General features: G+C 50.9%; 3 protein-coding genes across 10 annotated transcripts in view; 2 read left to right on the top strand and 1 right to left on the bottom strand.

Annotated features, from left to right (window-relative positions):
* CEP85 (centrosomal protein 85) overlaps nt 1-15,570 on the top strand; it is a 36,876-nt gene extending 21,306 nt beyond the window's left edge. For all 4 annotated transcript variants that reach the window (XM_077775709.1, XM_077775708.1, XM_077775710.1 and 1 more), the window contains exons 6-14: nt 344-461; nt 1,509-1,694; nt 5,837-5,989; nt 6,212-6,363; nt 7,469-7,583; nt 8,916-8,966; nt 12,042-12,149; nt 13,280-13,505; nt 13,893-15,570. In XM_077775709.1, coding sequence (XP_077631835.1) covers nt 344-461; nt 1,509-1,694; nt 5,837-5,989; nt 6,212-6,363; nt 7,469-7,583; nt 8,916-8,966; nt 12,042-12,149; nt 13,280-13,505; nt 13,893-14,053 — 1,270 coding nt within the window. In that variant the 3' untranslated portion in view covers nt 14,054-15,570. The remainder of the gene's footprint in view (nt 1-343; nt 462-1,508; nt 1,695-5,836; nt 5,990-6,211; nt 6,364-7,468; nt 7,584-8,915; nt 8,967-12,041; nt 12,150-13,279; nt 13,506-13,892) is intronic.
* A 1,086-nt stretch (nt 15,571-16,656) lies between these two features.
* Nucleotides 16,657-18,073, top strand: SH3BGRL3 (SH3 domain binding glutamate rich protein like 3). The gene is made up of 3 exons (XM_077775863.1): nt 16,657-16,719; nt 17,348-17,515; nt 17,648-18,073. The coding sequence occupies exons 1-3, from the start codon at nt 16,672-16,674 to the stop codon at nt 17,711-17,713; spliced, it is 282 nt and encodes a 93-aa protein (XP_077631989.1). The 5' UTR covers nt 16,657-16,671; the 3' UTR covers nt 17,714-18,073.
* A 706-nt stretch (nt 18,074-18,779) lies between these two features.
* UBXN11 (UBX domain protein 11) overlaps nt 18,780-24,343 on the bottom strand; it is a 21,800-nt gene continuing 16,236 nt past the window's right edge. For 3 of the 5 annotated variants that reach the window (XM_077775779.1, XM_077775780.1, XM_077775781.1), the window contains 8 exons: nt 22,223-22,437; nt 21,853-21,930; nt 21,243-21,323; nt 20,787-20,904; nt 20,553-20,656; nt 19,270-19,343; nt 19,054-19,194; nt 18,780-18,967 (listed from right to left, as the gene is read on the bottom strand). In XM_077775779.1, coding sequence (XP_077631905.1) covers nt 18,808-18,967; nt 19,054-19,194; nt 19,270-19,343; nt 20,553-20,656; nt 20,787-20,904; nt 21,243-21,323; nt 21,853-21,930; nt 22,223-22,437 — 971 coding nt within the window. In that variant the 3' untranslated portion in view covers nt 18,780-18,807. Of the gene's footprint in view, nt 18,968-19,053; nt 19,203-19,269; nt 19,344-20,552; nt 20,657-20,786; nt 20,905-21,242; nt 21,324-21,852; nt 21,931-22,222; nt 22,438-24,343 lie in introns of all 5 variants that reach the window. The other 2 variants (XR_013337996.1, XM_077775782.1) reach the window with 2 other exon arrangements.

The raw sequence follows: 24,343 nt of genomic DNA, 5'->3' as shown, positions 1-24,343 counted from the left end.
CATATCCCCCTCCGTCTGGGTCCACATCTTGCCTCATGGTAGAGCAAGGTTGATAAGCAACCTAGTCCTGTATCTGACTAATGTGATAGGACAATTGTGTACCCTCTGCAGGGACTCTGGAAGCGTCTGAGGGGGCAGCCAGTTCTTTGCAGCTGATCTTTCCTTATTTCCCCCAAGTCAGTTTTCTTATTTTGCTCTTCCTCCTTCAGCAAAACAGTATTGCCCAGAATGCAAGACCTTTGTTTCATATACTGTGAATTGTACTTACCTAAGGAAGGTGGGGGCTCATGTTGCAAGTGGGTTAGTCTCAGGACCCTGGACCTCATTCTGCTGGCTTTTGCAGGCAAAGGAAGCACATTTCTCAGCTGGAGCAGAAAGTACGAGAGAGTGAACTACAAGTCCACAGTGCCCTTTTGGGCCGCCCTGCCCCCTTTGGGGATGTCTGCTTACTGAGGCTGCAGGTAAGCATTGGCAGCCAGAATGGCATTCTGATTGTCATAATTCAGTATCTTCCCTTTGCGTGGTACTGTTAGGTATCCAGGAGATAGAAAAGAGATCAAGTGATATAAGATGTACTTGCCCTCAAAGAGTAGACATCCTAATTATAAAGCATTCCTTGTTCTGCCTTTGTGGGGACAGAAAAGGCTTAAAGGTAAAATCGGGTATGCCTTGGTGTCAGGACATACTTGGGAGAAAGGGAAGGCAGAGCAAGGTGCATAGTAAGGTTCTAGAGTTGGGTGATATTCTGAGAAGTGTTAATCTACCAGCCTTTAGCCAAACAGAGGGAGAGGATTTACAGCCATTGTCATTTTATTCTTCCATGTCTAGGAGCAGCTAAAGGAAGCCATGTTTTCACTGATGGCAGTGGCTCCTAAAAAAGCTTGCTTTGTTGACTAAGCTTCTGTAATATGAGCTTTTGAGTGATGGGTATTGGACAGATTACAGGGCTGGCTTTGCCACCTAGTGGACCTATAAAGACCGTGTTCTATGTTATAGCATCAGAATGTTAGAGTGAGAAGGCCCTTAAATAAAATCTAGTTCAGTTTTCTAATTTAATGACAAAAAAAGAAAAAAGAGAAAGAATTTTTGCCTAAGATCATGTAGACAATGAGTAGAGGAGGACCAGGCCTTGAGCACAGGCCTTCTAGATCTTGTCCTGTGTTCCTTCCAGTTTACCACCAACACATCAGGCATTGCTTTAAGGCAATGATTCTGAAATCACTGTGTGCATCAGAATCACCTGGAGGGCTGGTTAAAACACAGATTATTGGGCTCCATCCCCAGAGTTTCTGATTCGGGGGGCTGGGAGTTGGGCTCAAGAATTTGTATTTCTGACAAATTCCCAGGTGATGCTGAAGATGTTAGTCCTAGAACCACACTGTGAGAAGCACTACTTGAAGAAGTTCTTGGAGAAAGATGATATTTGACCACAAAGTATACTGAGGATAAGTAAAGTACATGGGGCTGTAAGGGTAAGGAATGGTTACATATTGAGAATCTTTATGCAGGAATTGCAGCGGGAGAACACTTTCTTACGTGCGCAGTTTGCACAGAAGACAGAAGCCCTAAGCAAAGAAAAGATCGAGCTTGAAAAGAAACTCTCTGCTTCAGAAGTTGAAATCCAGCTCATCAGAGAATCACTCAAAGTGGCATTGCAGAAGCACTCAGAGGAGGGGAAGAAACAGGAAGAAAGGGTGAGCTAAGGAGCTGGTAGATCTCTGATTCACAAAGGAGTTGGCAGTCAGCCCTCTCCTGTCAAACCCTAAGCTGTTTCTGGCCCCCATTCTTGGAACTAGAAGGAGCCAACTGGGTGAGATCTTACACTGACTTTTCATGCAGGACTGGCCCACTGGAAATGGCACCTCTCCTTTTTGCTTCATCTCCACAAAATTACCACAGACAGAGAAAGTCCCTCACTGCCCCAGCTCATGATGGGCCCCTAGCTGGCTTGGGTAGAAAACCAGTCTGGGCAGTCATACCGAATGGTCCTGTTGCAAGTGTTTAAACACCCGTGCTAACTTTATGTCATTCAGCATGGTTTTACCTTTTTCTGCCTAAAAAGTAGAAAAGAATTCCATATGTACAGCCAGTTTGGGAATTTTTACATTTTTGCTAGTGCTCTTAGAATTACCTTAGAGTGGGTGGGTGGCTCAGACAGTTAAGCATCTGGCTCTTGATTTCAGCTCAGGTCATGGTCTCATGGTTCATGAGATCAAGCCCTGTGTTGTTGGGCTCTGTGCTGAAAGTGAGGAGCTTACTTGGCATTCTCTCTCTCTCTCTCTCTCTCTCTCTCTCTCTCTCTCTCTCTCTCTCTCTCTCTCGTGTGTGTATGTATGTGTGTCTCTCTCTCTGCCCCTCCCCTGCTTGTGTGTGTGTGTGTGTGTGTGTGTGTCTCTCCCTCTCTCTCTCTGCCCCTCCCCTGCTTGTGTTTTCTTTAATCTCTCAAAATAAACAAACATTAAAAAAAACAACGAAGAATTGCCTTCAGCCAAGATCGGTCATCATAAAGGAGCCGATTTAAAATCTTTGCTTCTGTTCAGTTTGCTGTAATGCAGGTGTTCTTCAGGGACCAGTTTAATAATGTTCATTTTGGACCACTTACATCAAAATCGACCAGAGCAGTGCTTCTTAAACTTTAATGTGCTTAAGAATAACTGGGTGATCTTGTTTAAAATACAGGTCCAGATTTAGTAATTCTGTGGTGGACTGTGCCTGAGATCCTGCATTTCTTTTTTTTTTTAATTGTCTTTTTTTTTAATATTTTATTTATTTCTAGGAGAGAGAGAGACAGCGTGAGCAGGGGAGGGTCAGAGAGAGAGGGAGACACAGACTGAAACAGGCTGCAGGCTCTGAGCTGGCAGCCAGCACAGAGCCCTCCGCGGGGCTCGAACCCACGAACCGCGAGATCATGACCCAAGCGAAAGTCGGACGCTTAACAGACTAAGCCACCCAGGCGCCCCGAGATCCTGCATTTCTAACAAGTTCCCAGGTGATGTTGGTGCCACTGGTACAGCAAGGACTTAGAGGCTTGTTTAAAACATTTTTAGTCAGGGGCGCCTGGGTGGCTTGGTCGGTTAAGCGTTTGACTTTCGCTTGGGTCATGATCTCGTGGTTCGTGGGTTCGAGCCCTGCGTCGGGCTCTGTGCTGACTGCCAGCTCAGAGCCTGGAGCCTATNAAAAAAAAAAAAACTTTTAGTCAAAATACATGTATCTAAGTTAAGTAATCAAATACCAGTACATTTACAATAAATATTAGTAGCTCTGTGCCCAGCCCCACTCCACAATGATTTCCATCCTTAACTCTTCTTTTCTCCTGACAGATACCTCTATATTTCTGATTATATTCTTGAGATCTTTGCTTGTTTTCTTTCATGGATGCAGTATCTTCTCTCTCTTATAATACTGATTATAATTTTGGCATGTCTACATCTACTTATAGTGTTGTTTCTTGTTTTTTTCAGAACCTTTTGTTTTGTTTTGGTGTCTTTCATGTCAGAGGCTTGAATGAATGGGCACTCATGTTTAAGAATGAATTATTTGAAAGCTAGATAGAAGCTCTAGCTTTGTGGTAGTTGACTGGTGGAGTTCACTATAGGATGATCAGGCTTGGACTGCCTTCTCACTTGAGGATCCTCAAATATTAGTGTCTGAATATCCTATCTCACTCTCTCCAGGAAAGAATCTTCAGCCTGCAACCTAGTTGAGAGGCTAGGGACAGGAATGCTTTTGGCTTTTAGGATCTCAATACTGAGAAGGAGATTAGGCTTAGAGTCCCACAGTTCTGTACATAGATTTTTACTTATACTTAGTTGCATCCCAGTGCTGCACTCTCTGCTGTGACTGATATCCCTGAGTCTGGAGTCTCTCATCTGATTTCTCTGGGGAATAAATCTCCAGTCTCTTACTGGGGAAACTTAGGGTGAAAATGGTATCCAGCTAACCTGTATGTAGACTTCTAATGAGTGCCATGGTTTTCAGATCTATGGCTGATACCTGTGTACTTGGTGGGGGGGCGGAGGGGGGGAGGTGAAAGACACATTGTTTTCCAAATTGTCTGTAACTCCTACTGTGGTTATAACTCTTCTTTGAGTAATTTATCCCACATCCACTCTCATCTTCTGTAAACACATTGAAATTTCTTATATACTTTTATCTCTGCCTCTATTAGCTTTTTAAAATTAGTACTTTATTTCCTTCCTATCATTTTAGAGATGTTTTAGAAGAAAACATAAAGGTCTTTGGGTAATCCACCATTTTTTAAATTCAGAGTTAGTTATCAGCATTTTCAATAAGCTTCCCAGCTGAGTCTGATACATATTAAAATGTAAGAATCATTGGTTTAGAGGTTGAAAGGGTACAGATTATACCTGGGATAAACCTTTGGCTGATTTTCAGGGATCCACTCTTAGTACTTTCTTACCTTTGATTAAATTAGGTCTGTGTCTCCTTTTGACATCAGTAGATATGCCTTTCTTTTTCTCTGCTTTCTCTTACTTCCTCTAGCATCCTTTTTTTCATAAGCCAAAGAAAAAACCATAATAGTGAAGAAAAAGTATACATTCAGCAAATCTTGGTGGAGTGCTCATTCTATGTTAAGCATTGCACTATGTTGCGGCTACAGTAGTGAGCAAAATGGACACAGCTCTTCCACTCAAGAAGTTTACAGTCTCATTAGCCCTTCCAGATGATTGGTTAGCTTTAAATTTTTTTTAATTTTTTTTTTTTAATGTTCTTATTCATTTCTGAGAGAGAGAGAGACAGCGTGAGCAGGGGAGAGCCAGAGAGAGAGGGAGACATAGAATCTGAAACAGGCTCCAGGCTCTGAGCCGGCTGCCAGCACAGAGCGTGACGCAGGGCTCGAACCCACCAACCATGAGACCATGACCTGAGCTGAAGTCGGACGCCCAACCGACTGAGCCACCCAGGCACCCTGATTGCTACTTTAAATCATATGTGCTGTTTAGGGAAGAAAGCATCACCTACTTCACCGGAACAGACCAGACCACTATGAATAACAAAGATGCACCTATTATTTGGGAAATTCTAAGAGTGTAGAAGCTTTCTCCCCGAAACTCAGGACAGAAACCAGATGGATTCTTTATTACAAGCATACCTTGTTTTATTGTGCTTCACTTTATTGTGTTTCTCAGGTACTGCATTTTTTATAAATTGAAGATTTGTGGCAACCCTGCCTCAAAAAAACCTCTTGGTGCCATTTTTCCAACAGCATTTGCTTACTTCATGTCTCTGTGTTATATTTTGGTAATTCTTGCCATATTTCAAACTTTTTCATTATTATTATGTTTGTTATAGTGACCTGTGATCTGTGATTAAGACTTGCTGAAAGCTCAGGTGATGATTAGCATATTTTAGCAATAAAGTATATTTTAATTAAGACATGTACATTGTTTTTGTAGACACAGTGCTGTTGCATACTTCGTAACCTGCAGTATAGCGTAAACATAACTTTTACATGCACTAGCAAACCAGAAAATTCATTTGACTGGCTTTATTGTGATACTCGCTTTATTGCAGTGGTCTAGAACCAAACCTGCAGGGTCGCCTAGGTATGCCTGTATACGTAGAAGTGCTACCAGTTTTTAAAAACTGTCCAAGGAGCCCTTCTTCCCTACCCTTGATTGGAAAGTTCAGGTGTGTTAACTCTGCAGTTCATGCCCTAATTTCAAATGGCAAAATTTGAACAGCTCCCTGCCTTCATTGCAGTAGAACAACATTTACAGCTCTAAGGGCAGAGACAGTGGTCATGTCAGAAAAAAAGTCATGTTCAGAGTCCTAGAGGAGTCGGTGGAGACATATTCTTGACTTCTTTCCTTAGGTCAAGGGTCGTGATAAACATATCAATAATTTGAAAAAAAAATGTCAGAAGGAATCTGAGCAGAACCGGGAGAAGCAGCAGCGTATTGAAACCTTGGAGCGCTACCTGGCTGACCTGCCCACCCTGGAAGACCATCAGAAGCAGAGCCAGCAGGTAGCAGCAATGTCTGGGCATACCTGGGCCTAGCAGGGAGTGGCCAAGCAGGGGTATTTTCTCAGCCTCTGCTGTATGCAGTTACCCTGTGGCTTCCTAAAGGAAAAACCCAAAGGAGTCATGTCCAGACTCATATATGTCAAATTTGTAATTGGACTGCAAATTTTTTGAGATCCCCAATCTTTCTTGGGAAGACCCTAAGCATGGGATCCTGTCTCTCAGCTTAAAGATTCTGAATTGAAGAGTACAGAGCTGCAGGAGAGAGTGACCGAGCTGGAGAGTTTGCTGGAGGAAACCCAGGCAGCCTGCAGAGAGAAGGAGGTTCAACTAGAAAGCCTGAGACAGAGAGGAGCAGAACTCTCCACCAGACATAGGTAAATACCCCTGTGTGGTTGAGGAAAGGAATGGAGAGCTAGGTCTGTCTCACTCTACCTCTGTCACTTACGGCAAATCACTTTACTTTTCTGAGCTTCATTTCTGTGGAATGTGAATAATAGGAAAGCTGCCTATGGGCAAGGAATAGGTCTTTGAGATGGAGAATGGAGGGTGTAGTAGTGCAGTAGCGGTTTGTCATTGTTTCCTTTGGAAGGTCCAACCCAGTGACTGGCATAATAATAATAATAGGTATTAATCCTTAAATATGTATGTGTTGACTGAAGGGGGGAACCACTTTATAAACTGTATATTTGCAAAAGCAGATCTTGATGTTAAGGGCAGGGGGTGGGGGGTGATCTACATTTTGAACCTTGTAAGCTAAAAGCTATTAGGAACATCTGTTTCTCTTCAGCCCTAGGGATTGTTCTCGATTGCCACAACAGGTTCTACGAACAAAACAAGATGCCATGATGCACTCTCAGGGTATTTTGAGAGCCTCTTCCATATTAATCGCAGTTTCTGAAAATGTGATGGCTGTGTTTCAACAGCCTCTTGGACCAAATCCAGTTTCTAATGGGATGGATTGGATTTCTCATCCCAGATTCAACTATAGTGACCCTATTGTTTGTCTCAGCAGATGAGCCCTGGTGAAAGTGATTGTTGGGATCCATTGGAGGAAACCTTTGGTTGGAGTCAGAAGAGAGGTTGGGGTCAAAGTTGACCCCATCCCAGACTGTGTGTGCCAAGAAAAAAAGATTTTATTTCCTAAAATTTTACAGTATGCATGTATGACTTTTCTAATCTAAGTACATGTGATGAGTGTTTATTTTTAAATACCAAAACAAATGTAAAAAAGCTTTGGGCAAGTAGAGAATTGGTGGAAGACTAGATAGATGCTAGCCTCTAGGGAAGGGAACTAACATACACTAGGCAACTTGTGTGTGTGGTACACCCTATGTTACAACAGACCTAACACATTATCCCCAGCTTTGGCTTGGAAGGGCCTGAGAGTCTTGCCCCCAGACATACAGTAAATAATAGAATCAGGAGTCAAAGCCACATCTGCCTGACTTCAAAATTCTTAAAGAGACCGCTGTCTTTCAGCCTGCAAGAGGAGCAGTGTGTGGAGGAGGCCAGTGGAGAAGTTTTAACCCAACAGGAAGAAGGTCCAAAAGTGGAAATGGAGTCCTGGCAGAAAGAATGTGATTCCCTCCGAAAGGTGACTGAGAGCGTTCAGGCTGTAATAGAGGGCAGGCTGAAAGGAAAGAGAAGATTGTGTACTGGGAAGAGCCGTGAATCTGGCCCTGGGCCACCTAAGATATGCTACCCAGAGCTTTCCTCTCTTTTCTAAGAAGTCACCCCTGCATAATAAGTTTGCTTTTAGATATTTATCCTTATGATAGGCAAGCAGACTTAGGAGAGGATATGCTTCTGTTTTTTGTTTTTTTTTTACTGTTTTATTTATTTCTGAGAGAGAGAGAGTCAGCGTGAACAGGGGAGGGTCAGAAAGAGAGGGAGATACAGAATCTGAAACAGGCTCCAGGCTCTGAGCTAGCTTTCAGCACAGAGCCTGACGCGGGGCTCGAACCCACAAACCATGAGACCATGACCTGAGCCAAAGTCAGATGCTTAACCGACTGAGCCACCCAGGCGCCCCGGAGAGGATATGCTTCTGAACATCCAAACTAGATGCTCCAAAATGGTGCACTGATGTCTTAGGCCCCACACAGAACCTCTTGCATTGGGCAGAGTTCTAACTGGCGAAGTGGCTCTAATTTAGCAGAGAAGAAAGAGTCCAAATCTGTTGGTGAAACTGATGGCAGGTCAGTAAAAAAGAAGACTCAGAGGGGCACCAGGGTGGCTCAGTTGGTTAAGTGTCTGACTCTTGATCTTGGCTCAGGTCATGATCTTTCAGTTCATGAGATTGGCCCCGCTTGGACTCTATGCTAACAACACAGAGCCTACTTAATATTCTCTCTCTCCCACTCTCTCTCTGCCCCTCCCCTACTTGCTCTCTCTCTCAGAATAAACAAACCCCAGAAGTGGTTCAGAGAATACCTGAGGTCTTAAAGGACAGGAAACTGGGCCTATTCATGCTATCTCCTTGAACAACCAGTGTGACCAAAGCTATAAATAATAGCATTCATCACAGCCCTGGGTAGGACAGACTTCATTAAACTGAATTTGTAATCATGTCCTCTACTAAAGAACCAAAATGTACATTGGTTATATATGAATTTTTTTCTACTGGCCCACAGTCATCAGGGTGGGTTCCCCCCTTCCTCCCAGTAGTGGTCATCGTCCACACTATATTCTTATTTAAATGTCTTTGTGAGTAGAGTACAAAAGTGTGAAGCTACTTAGCTTGGATAGGGAGTCTGGGTTTTTTCCCTGTAAGTAGAGCTAAATTGTCTTCACCCTGGTTTCCCTGTTGACTGGCTTGCAGCTATAGTGGCACCAATAGACCACAGACCCTAGTGTGTAGCCTCTTGCCCTCTGACCTTACCATCAGCCTGTGCTTATAGCCTTCCTTGATAACTTTGCCTTTCAGATTGTGGAGAAGCAACAGCAGAAGATGGATCAGCTGCGTTCACAAGTACAGGTGAGCTGATGGTCACAATGGTGACGTGGTGGGCAGGACTTGATGGAATTTCTAGAATTCAGCCAACTCTGTCTCAGTGTTAGGAGTATAACAAGAATGAGACCCAATCAATGTTTTTAGCCTACAATCTCATTGGGAAGGGGTTTCAGCACAGTATTATGAGAACAGTGTACTTGCTACTTTGGTGGAGCATAGAAGAGTCAGTGAAGAGCAGGGCAGGTTAAGGAAGCCTTTCTGGAGATCATGAGCCTGGAACAAAGAGGAAGAGTTAGCTAGGCAAAGAAGAGCTGGATACTTTGGTTTTAGAATTCCAGATAGAAGGAATAGCACACGGGGTGCTTGGGTGACTCAGTCGGTTGAGAGTCCGACTCTTGATTTCAACTCAGGTTATGATCTCACAGTTCGTGGGTTCAGTCCCCACATTGGGCTCCATACTGATAGTGCGGATAGAATTTAATTTGGGTGTGAGGTAGTTAGGTTTGCAACTCAGGCTTGAGTGTGGAAAGATTGGCACTTGGGGAGAAGCAAGGCTGGAGGCTGGTGGATTATTGCAGAAATCCTGGTGAGAGATGAATGATCCTGGCAGCATAGCAAGGAGAAGCTTTAAGGGACAGATTTAAGTGAATTTTAGGAAGTAAAATTGAGAGAAATCAGTGACGGACAAGACATAGTGGGTTGAAGAAAAAGGAAAAACTAAAGATAACTCCTGGTTTCTATTTTGGGCTGGAGTTAGGGGGATATCCTTAATTGGATTCTCCAAAAAATCCCAGGCAAAGCAGGTCCACTCAGGTTCTCTTTGGATTCCAAAAGAGCTTTTCTCATCAAAACAGGTGAAATACATTCACTCTGAAAACAGCTCAGAGCTGCAGTCCTACCTTTACCATCATGTGGGTTGGGCTGTGTCTGTCTAGTTCCCCTATGTCAAGTCCTATAAGAAGATAGTCAAGCCTAGTGAGTGTTTATACCCATTTAAAATCCCAGATTCCTAATAGAGCTGTTAATGTGTCTCAGATACATACCCTGGAACCCTCAGCTCTCACAAAGGTTGAAAAGCCCGACTTTTTTTTTTTTAATATAAAAATTTTTAAATATTTGAGAGAGAGACAGTGAATGAGCAGGGGAGGGACAGACGGAAGGAGACAGAATCTCAAGCAGGCTCCAGGCTCCAAGCCGTCAGCACAGAGCCTGATGCAAAGTTCAAATTCACAAGCTGTAAGATCATGACCTGAACCAAAGTCAGATGCTCAACCCACTGAGCCACCCAGGTGCCCCAAAAAACCCCAACATTTTACATTTATCTGTGATGAAACTTCTCAGGCAAATTAAAATATCAGATGAATTTGCTGGAATCCGGTAGATTCATAATGGTCACCTTGGATATTTAATGGTGCTGAGACATCCTTTGGCAGTTACATTTTTTATTAATACAAAATGGGAAAACTCAAAAATTTTCAATACTTTGTTCAAATAAGTTTCAAAATTGGAGGAGGAGGTGTTGGAATGAATAGAATGAATGAGAGGCAAAAAACAAACATAAATACCTCCCTCCCCCGACCATCCCTGTGTAACGTGTACACACACACACACACACACATACACACACTCACTCCCTCCCCCTCTCACTCTGTCTCCCTCCTAACCAGATTAGGTGATTGTGGGATTGCTTCTACACCTTATCTCTGTCAGAGGCATTTTAAAAAATTGTTTTAATGTTTTGTTTTGTTTTTTTTTTAATTTTTTTTTTTAATTTTTATTTATTTCTAGGAGAGAGAGAAATAGCGCGAACAGGGGTGGGTCAGAGAGAGAGAGGGAGAGACAGACTCCGAAACAGGCTCCAGGCTCTGAGCTGTCAGCACAGAGCCCGACGCGGGGCTCGAACCCACGAACCACGAGATCATGACCTAAGCGAAAGTCGGACGCTTAACCGACTAAGCCACCCAGGCGCCCCAAAAATTGTTTTAATGTTTTATTTATTTTTGAGAGAAGGATAGAGACAGCATAAGCAGGGGAGGGCCAGAGGGAGAGGGAGACACAGAATCCGAAGACAGGCTCCAGTCTCTGAGCTGTCAGCACAGAGCCCAACGCGGGGCTCAAACCCGCGAACCATGAGATCATGACCTGAGCTGAAGTCGGATGCTTAACGGACTGAGCCACCCAGGCGCCCCTGTCAGAAGCATTTAATACACAGTATTCTCAAGGGCTTTGGCTGTGGGCTCCTCAAAGACCAGTATTGTTTGGTATTCTTTTCAGTATCCTCGGTGCCTGTCACAGTAAGTGTTCAATAAATACTGAACTCAACTGAATGGGTATTTCTTGCCCTGAAGAAAGTTATGGAAGGGGGAATCATGTATGTGCACATCCAGCAAATGTCCTTATGAGCCACGATGGAAGTATGAGTAGCAGGGCAAGAGTAGGATTAATAGAATCTGATTTGCAGATTAAGGAAGACTCAGGTGGGCCTTGAATGTTTCCTGGGTGACAGAACAGAAGTGTAGCCTAGGCAAAGGGGAGGGAGAGAGCAACAGGCTTGGAGATGGAGCTTTGAGAATGAAGGCTTTTCAGTCATTTGATGTGGCTGGAGTGGAGGCTGTGTAGATGGTGAAAAGAGATATGGTTAGAAAAGTAGGTAAGGGAGCCCCTAGGTTGCTCAGTCGGGTAAGCTTCCGACTTGAGCTCAAGTCATGATCTCACGGTTTGTGGGTTCATGCCCCATCAGGCTCTATGCTGACAGCTCAGAGCCTGGAGCCAGCAGCCAGCTTCAAATTCTACATCTCCCACTCTCTCTCTGCCTCTCCTGTGCTCACACTGTCTGTCTCTCTCTCTCTCAAAAAGAAATAAAAATTAAAGGAAAAAAAAAGAAAAGTAGGTAAGGGCCAGACTAGTCTGGAATGCCCTGCTGAGAAGCTGGCCTCTAGCTGGTCAGCAACTGTAGGAGGGTTTCAAAGGGAAGTAGCTGATCAGTGCTTTTCTAAGACAATTTCTTAGCAGTGTAGGGGGCAGGTGGGGCCAGAGGTGATATGGTCTAAACCAGACTTGTTATTCCTCAATGATACCACTCCTTGCCACCGGATTTAGAGCCTAGAGCAGGAAGTGGCTCAGGAAGAAGGAACAAGCCAGGCCCTGAAAGAGGAGGCCCAGCGGAGGGAGATAGCTCTGCAGCAGCTTCGCACGGCTGTGAAAGAGGTGAGCAGCATCTGCTGGGCCTTGTGGTACTACTTCCACAAGCCTGACTTCTCGATGTACCTTCCCTGTCCCTACTCCCACAAGAGCCTCATGTTGAGAGGTCCCTGCTGAACATTTTTGGCAGAATGGGAAGGGACACTGGATCATCCTTTATATTAAAGGTTCTAAGCCCATCTTAGACCATATTTACCCAGGAATGTGTTTTGGATGTGAGAAGTCAGTCTCTCTCCCTTTGTTTTCCCTTAGCCACAGGTTTGTGGGGTTGGGGGGTGAGGGTTCAAGAAGACTGAGAGCTTGGTGGTGGTTCTCATGGAGTATACAGAGCTGTCAGCAAGGGTTGACCGAGTTCGCTAACCTAGGAAGCAGTCTCAGAGCTGGGATTGTCACATGACCCAGTGTGGGTGAAGGGCTGGGACTAGAGGAGGAACTCTATTCAGTGTCTTTAAAACAGAATGGGGGCGGGGGGAGGGGAAAATGAGTTAAGCTGTTCAGGGAAAGAAAGAGGAGGAGACACAGACATACATGAATAGCTGGCCTGTGTAGAAAAAAAAAAACCTGACTCTACTGAGGTGAAGGTGTAAAAATGCAAGCAGGACACATTCCAGCACTGTGTCCTCCAGGTTCCTAGCTTCCCCAGCCCCACACCCAGTGGCCACTAGCTGTATTGTTATCTTTCTTGCCCCCTTCATTCCTCTGACACACTCTGATCGGGCTGGCTGGTGGCCACTTTTGTCAGGGTGGCAGGGAGAGATTGAAACCAGTGTCTCCTCGGATTTCACAGTTCACGTTAAGCCTCCTCTAATAGCCTGGTTAACAGAGTTGGCTGAGGGACTGGCTTCAGATAGAGTTCCGAGGGGCGGGAGTATCTTCTCTGGTTCCTGAACAGAAACCTGGAGGCTGATGACTCAGTCGGCTGGGAGTGCTTTCCTCTCCAACACTGGAACCCTATGGGCCTGACCTACCTGCAGGAGAACTTAGGCCCAGTACTGGGAATGGGGGGAGTCCTAAGCCTGTTGGTAGGGGTGGGGAGGGGCTGGAATCACCTGTGATTCATTATGTTCACACACATGTATAGATACTCTGCCCTTCCCTGGGCTTGGGTTAACATGTTTGCCCATCTGTGTGCTCAGCTTTCAGTACAGAACCAGGACCTGATTGAGAAGAATCTGACCCTCCAGGAACACCTGCGCCAAGCCCAACCAGGGTCCCCATCTTCACCAGATACAGCCCAGCTGGCATTTGAACTGCACCAGGAGTTGGCCAGTTGCCTTCAAGATCTGCAGGCTGTCTGTAGCATTGTGACCCAGAGGGCCCAGGGCCATGACCCCAATCTCTCCCTGCTCCTGGGCATTCACTGTGAGTCCTCAGGCCAGTATGGGACACAGGAGAGAATGGCTTTCATTATCCTGTCACCCCCATCCAACTTTCCCATCCTTTGTAATGTGTGAACAAGGCTTTGTAGGCCTGGTCACTGTCCCTGGGAGTTTATGTGTTTTGCAAAGAAGATATTCAGTAAATCTGTTTTGGAAACAAGCATCCTTATGGGTATTCAAATGCAAGACAAACAGAAAGTGGCCCTTAGGCAGCAAGTTTGCAGCCCACTATCCCCATCTGCTTTTTTAAAACCACGTCGTGTTCTAAGACCATGGGCCTCAAAGTACTGCCTATCCATACCACCCCCTCCACTTGAAAGCATCTCCTAACTGACTCACTAACATTCTCTTGAAATGCTCTTCTCCCCAGCTGCACAGCACCCAGGGATTCAACTAGATTTGCAGAAGCCAGATGTGATCAGGAGGAAACTAGAAGAGGTTCAGCAGCTGCGCCGTGACATCGAGGACTTAAGGACCACCATGTCTGACAGATACGCTCAGGATATGGGAGAAAACTGTGTCACTCAGTGAGGAATGCTGGGGGTGGCACAGGCTCTTCCCCAGGGAAGGTCTGGTCTGCTGAGAGCCCAGTCTCGCAGGTCCTGCCCTCACAATCTCTTGCCTCCCATCTGCTGCTATTCCCAGATGGAGTGGGCAAGAACCTACATCCAGGGCCGAGGGCTGATTAAGGAACTGTGCCTGCCCTGCCCCACACTGGCTCTGCCTTGTTGGATTGCATTTGTCCTGTCATCCCAATTTACCCTTTGAGGGTGAGTTACTAATTAACTTTTACAGGTTGACTGATAAGGCCTCACAGACTGTTCCCAGCCCCAGGCTGACGTCAAAGGTAAACAGGCTGCTCACTTCCCTTTTCCATCCCCTGGGATGGATCCACATTCATTCCCACTCCATACCTTGGTCCTGCTGATGCCCATTGGAAAGGCTGAGTACCAGTCACAATGGCCATGTGAGAATTCTCAGACCAGTGGGCTAGCCTGCCTGGGATGTGAGCTGGCTCTCGGGGTATTCTTTGGCCTGGTCCCACTGCTGCTTCCTCAGGGCTCTTGTTCTCAAAGATGCCTCAGGGTGATCTGTTTATTAGCAAAGCACCCACTAGAATTGGCCTAGGGGTTATATCCAGGTCTCCTTAATCTGAGCTGTCACGCCATTTTACAGGATACCCCACTCTCCAGCTGTCCCTGGGGGCCCTGGCCACGTGGTTAGCACAGCTCCCTTCTGCTTTGTTCTCAGGCCATCCAGGTAGCCCCCCTGTGAACTCTTCTGTTTGGTTCTGGGTTTGGGCAGGATTTTCCCTCATTACCACAGGGCAACTATGAAGCTGCTCACCTCCTCCTCCTGGGGCTGGGGCCAGAGCCCAGTCCTGATTTGTGCCTCTCTTTTGGTTCAGGGCAGGGTACTTTCCCTTTATTGCTCTGGGGCCCGTTGAGAGGTCAGAGTACCCAGTGTAGCTTGGCTCTAAGTTCTAGCTTTCCATATTTGCTGGGGTTTGTTTCTCGGGGGCTTTAGGGGACCCTATGCTTTCTGTTTTCTCTTGCCTCCTCATGTAGGGAGCATCGCACAACACAGTTATTTGTAGCTGGTTGTTGGGCTGGCCCCAGGCCTCCTCTAGATCTGGAGCCAGGGCAAGCCAAGGCTTTGAAAGGCTGTGGAGGAGCACTGAGCAGTCAGGAGCCAGCCACTGAGTTTGTTGCTGAGCTTTAAGCTGTCAGAGAAGCACCCTGGACCTCATTCTTGGGTCTGAATGAGACTCGTTCAGTGTTTTTATAATTTTGTGTCTTATTTATGGAGTGATGTATCCCTTCCATTCAGAGCAGCCCCACCCAGTCATCCCCTGGCCTCTGGGCTCCTCCCTGCCTCCTCAAGGCAGAACTGCCTGGTTGGTCCCCACCCTGTGTTGGGAGCCCAGCCACCATGCTCACGGGTATTTTGCTCAAAGTTTATAAACAGTTATTTATATGAATCCTTGTTATGTCAACTGGTTTGTATTGCCTATTTTGATTACAAAATAAAATATTTAACAGACTTCAGTTTTCTATCACCATCATCATCATCCCTCACTCCACCCTTCATTTTGCCTTATTGGAACCAAAGCCTGGGTGTTTAGCCAAGTTCCCCAGGCAGCAGCAAGGAGGGACCTTTGGCAGGTCTGGCCTCACGTCTGTATTTCTGCCACTTCCGCCCCTCTGTTCTCTATCTCTTCCCACACTACTTTCTATTGGGTGAAGCTGCCCTGAGTCATTAAGCAAGTCTGTTGTTGGAAGGAGTTTCAGTGAGCCTCTGAGAGGAAGTCTGGTCTAGGCTGCTATGAGGAGGTGGCTTCCCAGCAGCAAGGCAGGCCGTTGTTAGCCCCAGCGAGCTTCCTGGGCCATCTGAGCCCTAGACAGCTGGGCAGGTGGGGGCCCTGTGAGGGCAGTCATGGCCAACCCCAGACAGCTGAGCCCAATTTGGGCTGATGGATCTGCTTCCTGTGAACCCCCTGGATTTTTCCTGGGAGGAGGAGCAGCTTTAGAATGCCATCTGGGGTTGGAGTTGACCTAGGGCCACCCTGAGACCCGCTGTGGATCTTTAACAAGGGCGGGCCAGACTCTCAGGAGGCCCTACCAACCGCTGCCTCCACCCTTCCCAGAGCCAGCAGCCTCTTACCCTGGCCTCCCATCTGGTGCCTTCAGGGTGTGGCCCCGTCTCCGGCCACCGCCCTTCCTTGTCTAGACCTGCCTGAGCGGAGAGGACCTTGGGGAATCTCCCAGCAGGGGCTGTCCCTGCTCTGGTGTGCCATAGGGTTAGCCGTGTGTGAGTGTCACCTGGGGACTGTGCGAAGGGGTACCTTGGAGCCAGGTTCCCTACCCCAGGAACTGGAGGCTTCAAAACAGCCTAAGCCTTCAAAGCTCCAGCTGCTCCGTGCTATCGTGACACGGAGCAAACCCGGGCGAGGCTGAGAAGGCCTTTGCTAAGCCGTCACCCCTGCCCTCCCTGGCCTTTCCAGTCACCAGGCCCCTCCCCAGCCTCACACTGAGCCCCAGATCAGGGAAGGCGCCGAAAGGGACGGCCTAGCGCGGCACTGGGGTCCTCGGCGCGCCCCGTCACCGAGGGGGAGGGGAGGGGGTCANCCTCCCCTGTCCACCCGCAGCATGAGCGGCCTGCGCGTCTACAGCACGTCGGTCACCGGCTCCCGCGAAGTGAGTGCACGCCCCGGGGCCGCGCTGGGGGAGAGCCCGGGCGGCGGGGTCCGGGCGCTACGGCCCGGCGCCCGAGACCCGCCCCCAGGGCGGAGCAGGGTGGGGTGGGGATGAGGAGGTGCGGGACTCGCCCCCCCCCCCNCGGGCTCCGAGCCAGTTCCTCGAACCCCTCCGTTGGGCATCCTGGATGCTTAGCAGCCCCAGCACGAGCTGCCCACGCCCATCCCGTCTCTCAAACACCCACTCTCTGCAACCCCACTGCGACCCCGATCACGTTCCGATCGTGCTCTTCCTTTCCCCCAGTTTGTGTGTACCTAGGCAGCGGTGGCCCCTTAACCAACCTCCACCCAGGCCTACCCTGCCTTCCCCTCGCTGAGTTCCTGGTTCTCCCTACTCTAAACTTTATCTCACTTCCCTTCGTTCTGACTCCCCTCCGCGTGGTGGTCCCGCTCTCATCCTGCACCTCTGCAAGCCTGGCTCATCCTCCTAACTCCCTAGTGGCCAGAACCCATCCCCACGGTGTGGAGGGGGACAAAAACTACTGGCCACAGCCCCTTTCTTTCTGTCCAGGTGTCCCCCATAAATCCTTCCGCCTGCTCGCTAACCCCTGCCCGCCCTCTACCCCCAGATCAAGTCCCAGCAGAGCGAGGTGACCCGCATCCTGGATGGGAAGCGCATCCAGTACCAGCTAGTGGACATCTCCCAGGACAACGCCCTGCGGGACGAAATGCGAGCCTTGGCGGGCAACCCCAAGGCCACGCCACCCCAGATTGTCAACGGGGACCAGTACTGTGGGGTATGAGCCCTGGGGGCTTGGGAGTGGGGAAGTGTAGGACTTCCCGCAACTCAGAAGTCTGAGTCAGACCTGAGACAAAACACCAGCATTCAGGTGACGGTCTCTCCCCTCCCCTCCCCTCCCTTCCCCTAGGACTATGAGCTTTTCGTGGAGGCTGTGGAACAAAACACACTGCAGGAGTTCCTGAAACTGGCCTGAGCCCACCGGACTCCAGCACCACGTTCCCCCCCAGCCACCGCCGGCCATGAAGGACCTTGTGACCAACTCCCTGTTATTCCTAGCCTCCTGACCTTGGAATCTCTCCCCGCAACCCAAGCCCCTCTCCCGCCCTAATTTAGCCCCCTCTCTTCCATTCAAAGGCAACATTCCTTACCCACTAGTCTCAGAAATTGTCTTAAGCAACAGCCCAAGTGCTGGCTGTTGTCAGCCAGGCCCTGAGGCTGCCACCCTGCCTGGCACTGGCTGGTGGGCACCTTTGTGGGTTCCATTAGCCAGGGCTCTGCCAAAGGCCCCGCATTCCTTGTCCCCTAGAGACAATTAAATGTCCCATTCCATTGACACCGTGTCCGTGTGATATGGCCTGGGCCCTTGCTCTGAGCAAGGCTAGTGGGCGGGATCGTGCTGAGGCTGTGCTCCTACGGGCACGTCGGTTGAGCTGTCTCCTCGTGGCACCTCTGTGTATGATTGCGCACGTATGCGGGTGTATGTCTGGCACATGCATAACTGTGTGGACCAGCGCTTCTTCAGACATTGTGGGTGGGTCACTTCCTGATTCACTTGCATGTAATGGTGGCCTGACATGCCCGGCCCGGTGAGTATAGTGCATCTGTACGCCTGGCAGTAACGTGACCGTGCCATGTGGCTGCCTGCCTGTGTTCCAGCACACTAAGTATGGGTGTGTCATGGAAGTGGGTTCACGGTCGCAGTCCTGCCAGTGGCTTTGTGCAGAGTGTTGAGGAAGTGTCCACATGTGCTTGTGGTTCCTGCACGGGGATCTGCTGACAGCACACTTGCACAGGAGGCCCTTCTGCACCAGCCAAGGCTGAGCTGGAGCCTGCCTTCCCTCCACTGGATCAGCTTAGCCCTTCTGGAGAGAAAGGAGCCCAGAGGACAAAGACCCAGCGGCCGGGCAGCCAGCTGGAGCTCGAGTTACGGAGGGGCGGGTCTGCACCGCCCCCTCCCTGGCCCCGCTGGGCCCCAGCCTTCCCTGGCGCCCAGCTGGGCTGCCCCGCCAGCCAGCCAAGAGAGCGCGAGAGCGCCGAGCCAGTGTGGGAGCGGGAGCTTTATTCTGATCAGCGACTAGGGCCTGGGGCAGGCGGTGGAGTCCGGCGCGCCCGAAGCAGCAGCGCTGCATTGGGCACCAGGCCCGCGGCCTGCAGTGTGACCGTGTCGTCGTGGTAGACCGTGGGTGGGAATGTACTGATGATCTCGAAGGTCGTGGCGTCCACGGCCCTGGGGACCGGGCAGAACCGATCAGATCAGGCCATGGCCCAGGGCCCCGAGACCCCATGTGGCTGCTGGCCCCGCCCCGTGCCTACCTGGCCTGTGCAAGCAGGGTGCGCACATCACCAATGGTGTCCTCAGGCCGCATCATCAGCAGGAAAGCCTGCTCGCCGTTCTCAGACTTGATGCGCAGCATGGAGAGCAGGGGCGGCAGTGACTCCGGGGACTCCTGGCTCCTGTGGGCCTACAGGCCATCAGTGCCCCCTAGTGGCCCAACCCCAAGGTCCCTTACGTCTTCACTGTGCCCTCACCTCTCACGCTCAGCAGCCAGGGCTGGTGTCTCCACCACGATCTCCTGGACCCGGGCAGGCAATGGGCAGCAGCTCTGGAAGGCATCAATGAAAGGGGACAGAGCCCTGGGCTCTGCTAGAGTCACACCCTTCCCCCAACCCTTAGAGGGGACTTCTTCCTGATCAGGGATGGATGAGACCACAGAGCCCAAGGGGGAGGGGTGTTCTGTGTAAACTGGGGTCAAGGAGAAGAAATGGAAGGGAAGCTTTGGGATGCGGCCCCATCATTCCCCTAAGAAGCCTTGAAGACCCTCAAGGTAATGGGGGAGACAGAACCCCACACAATGACCAGGCTGGAGGCCTAAGCCAGCACCGGTCAGGGAAGGCTTCCCAGGGGAAATGACCCCAGAGCAGTGACTAAGGATGAGGGGTCCATAGAAATGGAAAGGGTGCAGGGATATTCCAGACAACAATGAGCAGAGAGCCCCTGGTGAGAGAAGGCTTCTCTGGGAGGTGATACATTTGGGAAAGTGTCAGCAGTTCATGTAGCTAAAGCTGAGAATCAGGTTGCACTGGAAAAAGGAAAAGGTTAGAGGCGGGAAGAGGCTCAACAAGCGATGGTGGGCCTTGAGTGCCAGGTAAGAGCTCGGCCTTACCCGAGAACCACTGCAGGGTTTCCACAGGGAAGGCCCCAGATCCAACTTATGTTTTTACAGGAGCACAGAGACTGCTGGGGAAGGACAGTTGGCAAGGCAGGAGGGGGGTTATCTGAGAGCCACTCCGGAGCCTCGACCAGGATGCTGGGCAGAGGGAACAGAGAGGAGACGTGGGGTCTGGAGAAGTGCGGGGTGTGGGCACACCAGGCAGGACTTGGCAATGTGGGGTGAAGGAGGCCACGTGGTGGGAAACTGAGGTTTGGTACCTTTCATGGGTGGAGAAGGAGTTGCTGCAGGATGGGGAGTGAGGAAGGAGGAGGATGTTCCTGAGGGCCAGGAGGGGGTACCCAGGACTGAACTGGATCATCTGGTCTGGACCTCGAGGGGGTGGCCGGGCCTTGGGCTTACCCCTGGCCTAGACCCTGGCTTTCCCCTTCTTATAGCCACACCACCAGCCCCCAGCCCCTCTGTGGATGCAGCCCTCCCCAGGCTGTTTTCAGGACACAGTGGAACTGCCCCAAGGGCCTCACTTCTCCCTCCAGGCCCCATTCAGTGGCCCTCGAGCTGAGTCTCCAGAGAATCTCCAATCTCCCTCTGGTAGGTTGGGCCAGGGAGCCCAAGGCTGGGGGAGCTAGGGGGGGGCCTCACCTGCAGGGTGTCCCGGATGGGTCCCCGGATGTCAATCACCTCACCTTGCCGGATCACAAATTTGGGGAGCCTGTTCAGAAACTTCTCAACAGTCATCCTGGAGCCTGCAGGGAGTGCATTGGGAGCCTTGGCGGGGGGAGGGACTGGGAGTGACGTGATGGTGGATGAGGCCACCCGGAGCCTGTCCCACACCGCGCCCCCCGCCCCTCGGCTCGGCCTCAGGGCCAAGCTCACCTGGGTACTCTGTCCTGTCCACGGGCCTGTGAATCCTCTGCCAGCCCACCACGCGGCCCTCACCTGGGAACAGGTCCAGCCCACTCTCTGGGTAGACCTGATTGCGCAGATCACTGACCTGGCGATTAGGAAGGGCGAAAGCGGTGGGCCTAGACCTTCAGCCTTGGGCTCCACCTCTCCCCCACAGGCTCCCCCAAACAGAGCACCCACCCCCACCCCAGGAATAGGCTCAAGGGCTGGTCTGGTGCAATCCCCATTTTACAGATGAAGAAACTGAGGCCCCGGGAGTTCTTGTTGCTCTCACCCACCTGGGCCCGGCTCCTCCTGCAAGCACCCCTCACCATGCCAGCCGGAGCCACTGTACAGACATCCTCCCCAGAAAGCCCCTCTCAGGACCCAGCCGGGAAGCGAGGGACCAAGGTGTTAGGAGAGGGCAAAGCCCGCCTTGACACGCACCGCCTCAAACACCTCCAGGCATGACTCACACGGTTTTCCAAGCCCGGGTGGCGGCGGCACACACTCCCTCGTGTGCCCTTGCTGTGGAGTGACACACCACCCTCCAGCTGCTGCTCATGAGCTCCCACCACTGCACCCCTCTCACCTCACCCCCCCCCCACCGCCAGCAGGGGGATAGCTCATGCCATGTCCTTCAGGCCCACATTTGCCCCCACAGCACTGCCTTCCACACCAATCAGATGGCTTCGGGAGTCTCTGGAGCAAGCCAGGCCACTTTTGCGTAGCATCTCAGGGACCCTAGGCTGTCAGGGTGTCCTGGATGCTGGGGAGGGGCAGCGGCCCTGCAAGGCTGAAGGCTGTGCCTCCAGGGTGCCAGCAGGGGGCACTGCCTGCCTCTCAGCCACAGTCTGGCACCCTTGCTCATTGGGCAACTGTAGCCCCTTCTCAGCCGGGCTTCAGACTCACCCTCTTCCCGAAGGTCATCAGAGACGGGGGTCCCCATAGGTGGGGCAGTGGCCCCCACCTCAGACTGGGTGATGCCCGAAGAAGCTGTGTATCCCCGCCCCTTCCAAAATCCCCACACAGGGTGATTTGAGGAGCAGCCCATCACCTTGAAGGGGACCCCATCAGGGTATAGCCGCTGGAGCTCTGAGGGGAAGAAGCCATCCAGAATGTCTCGAAGGCAGCGCTGCGGCAGGGATTGGAAGAGTGAGGCCGGGCTGGACCTGTGCGGCACCTCCTGCTCATCTTCCCGTCTGGACGGCAGGCCTTGGGCCCTGGGCCCATCCAATGAGTCACACTGGGCACACATCCAGGGCCCCAGGACTTGGGGTGGGGGAGGGGTTGTTTCTGCAAGCTGTGCATGGGCTTGGGTGGAGGGCAGGCTGGGCTGGGCCTCCGGTCGCCAACTAATGGTGAGCCAGGAAGGGCAGGGGGCAAGGGCACCAGAGTGGCCTGTCTCCCCTCCCCACCACTCCTACCTGTGTGGAGGGGTCATGGAAGGGCCGGAAGGGCCCATCGAACATCATGAGGCCATTCCGATAGAGCTTCAGTGGGATGGGCTCAAGGACATGGAGCCGTGCTCCATGGGGCATTGGTGTCACCTGGGTGTCACTGTCTACCACCAGCTCACTGAGATCCTTCAGGCTGGCCAGGAGCCTGTCAAAGTCCACCTCGGGGGGCGCCAGTGAGTCCCCTGGTAAAGAGGATAAACACCCATGAGCCTCTCTTCATGGCAGTCGGTGTGCCCCAGCAGCCCTGGTTCTGGTGGCCCCTTGCATGCTGAGCAGTGGCTTCCGCATCTCCTTAGGCGGCCACCTGGGGAGGCAGAAGTACAACTGCCACTAGATAATAGCTATCTTTTATTGACCACTCACCTTATGCTAGAGGCCTAATGCCTATTATGCCACTCTCTCTTCACACCACCCCTGTGCTGTAGGGGCTATAGTCACCCCCATTCTCCAAGAGGAGGAACCCTGTAGGTTAGGGGTTAATGGCTGCCTAGGGATCCGCCGAGTAAGTGGCAGGAGCAGGACTTGATCCCAGCTCTGCCCAGTCAGGCGCTAGGTCAGCGCCTGAAAAGCACAGTGCAGAGCTCCCAGCTCTGGATGAAGTCTGCCCGGATTCAGATCCCAGCTCTTCGGCTTCCACGCGTGTGCCCTTGGTCAAGTCCTTCAGTGCTCTGCATGACGGCATTCTCTCCGGGAAGGGTGGGATGACAGGGTCTGCCTCCCGGGATGGCTACGAGGGTCTAGGAAGATGACCAAGTGAGGGCCTGCTCAGAGCAAGCACTCTGTCCAGCTGCTCATTGTTACCAACTCTGTCAGGCACAAATGGACCTCAGGCCGGTCCAGTGGCCATGACACAGGAGGTCATTTATCTCCATTTTGCACATGGGGAAACAAGCCCACAGAAACAAAAAATGACTTGCCCTGGGTCACTTGGCAAATTAGAGGAAGAGCTGACTCGAGTCTGCTTTTCCCACCCGTCCACACCCTCTAGATGGGGAGCTTGGGGGCAGGGACACATGACGACTAGCGAGGATGTCAGGGCAGCAGCTGGACAGAACAGAGAGGGGGCAGATCTCGGGTCTGGGTCACACAGACCCCTTTGAGAAGCTGAAAGACGCTCTGGCTTCCTCTTCTGAAGACTGTGTGGCACACCCCGGTGTGCAAACGTTTCAGGGGACGCTGGGGACAGCCACAACAGACGCCAGGGTGGAAAGGCTGGAGGGCAGGTGGGATGCTGATGGCGGGGGACAGGCCTTGGGCCTGTTCTTAGTCCCCGAAGCCATCTAGCTCCCAAGTAAGTCACCTACTAGGGTGTGACCCTACAAAACCTCAGACTTTTAGGGCCTTCCTGGACGCTGTTTTCACCAGGACAGCCCAGCTGTGGCAGGATGTGGGTCGGGACTTTGGGGACCCAATTCCTTCCCTCACAGTGGTGCAATGGCTCTATAGGTGCGGTGGCTGTGCGGAGGAAGTACAGATGTGGGTGGCTCTGTTTCCTGTTGCCTTTGTGGCTGCCAAAATGGTAGGCCCGGGCTGGACTTCCCCCTCCCCTGCATCTCCTAGGTTGCAGGGGCTGCACCGGCTCCCCCACCTCCTCCTGTGGTCCCCGAGAGCTCCTGAGACTCCCAAGAAAACCTCCCAGAACATCCTGGGCATCCCCAGTATGAGTCAGAGCAACATCAAGCCGCTATTTTCCTTTAACAACAGACTACATTTCAGAACACATTGGTAAACCTAAAAATAACGGAAAAGCTCGCTTCCTCGAACTCCTGCCCCCACCCCTATACTTCACTGATGGAGACCGTGAAGCCTAGAAAGATCAGATGACCCAGTGCACGCAGACCACATCAAGCGGAGCCAGGACCACTCGGATATGCTGCCTGCCAATCCAGCTGCATCCTGGGGCCAAGGCTTTTTCAGGGAGCTGACGGGCACGGGGTGGGCGGCAGTGGAAAGGGCGGGTGGAAACCCAGGGGAGGATGCCAAGAAGCAACTAGAGGGGAAAGAGTTTGCTGAGCAAATTAGCACCAGGGGGCTCTCGGCTGGGGGTGGGGGCAGGGCTAAGGCATGGAGAACTGAAAACCGGGTGGG

This window comes from Crocuta crocuta, unplaced genomic scaffold (genome assembly GCF_008692635.1).
Source record: "Crocuta crocuta isolate KB4526 unplaced genomic scaffold, BGI_CrCroc_1.0 scaffold127, whole genome shotgun sequence".
NCBI classification, from domain to species: Eukaryota; Metazoa; Chordata; class Mammalia; order Carnivora; family Hyaenidae; genus Crocuta; species Crocuta crocuta.
The sequence above is the reverse complement of the archived record's forward strand: the minus strand, read 5'-3'. Positions and strand labels throughout refer to the sequence as shown.

Coding starts and splice junctions, on each gene's coding strand:
- SH3BGRL3 (XM_077775863.1), top strand. CDS start 16,672: ATGAGCGGCCTGCGCGTCTACAGCACGTCGGTCACCGGCTCCCGCGAA. Junction 16,720..17,347: donor CGGTCACCGGCTCCCGCGAA/GTGAGTGCACGC, acceptor CTCTACCCCCAG/ATCAAGTCCCAGCAGAGCGA. Junction 17,516..17,647: donor ACGGGGACCAGTACTGTGGG/GTATGAGCCCTG, acceptor CCCTTCCCCTAG/GACTATGAGCTTTTCGTGGA.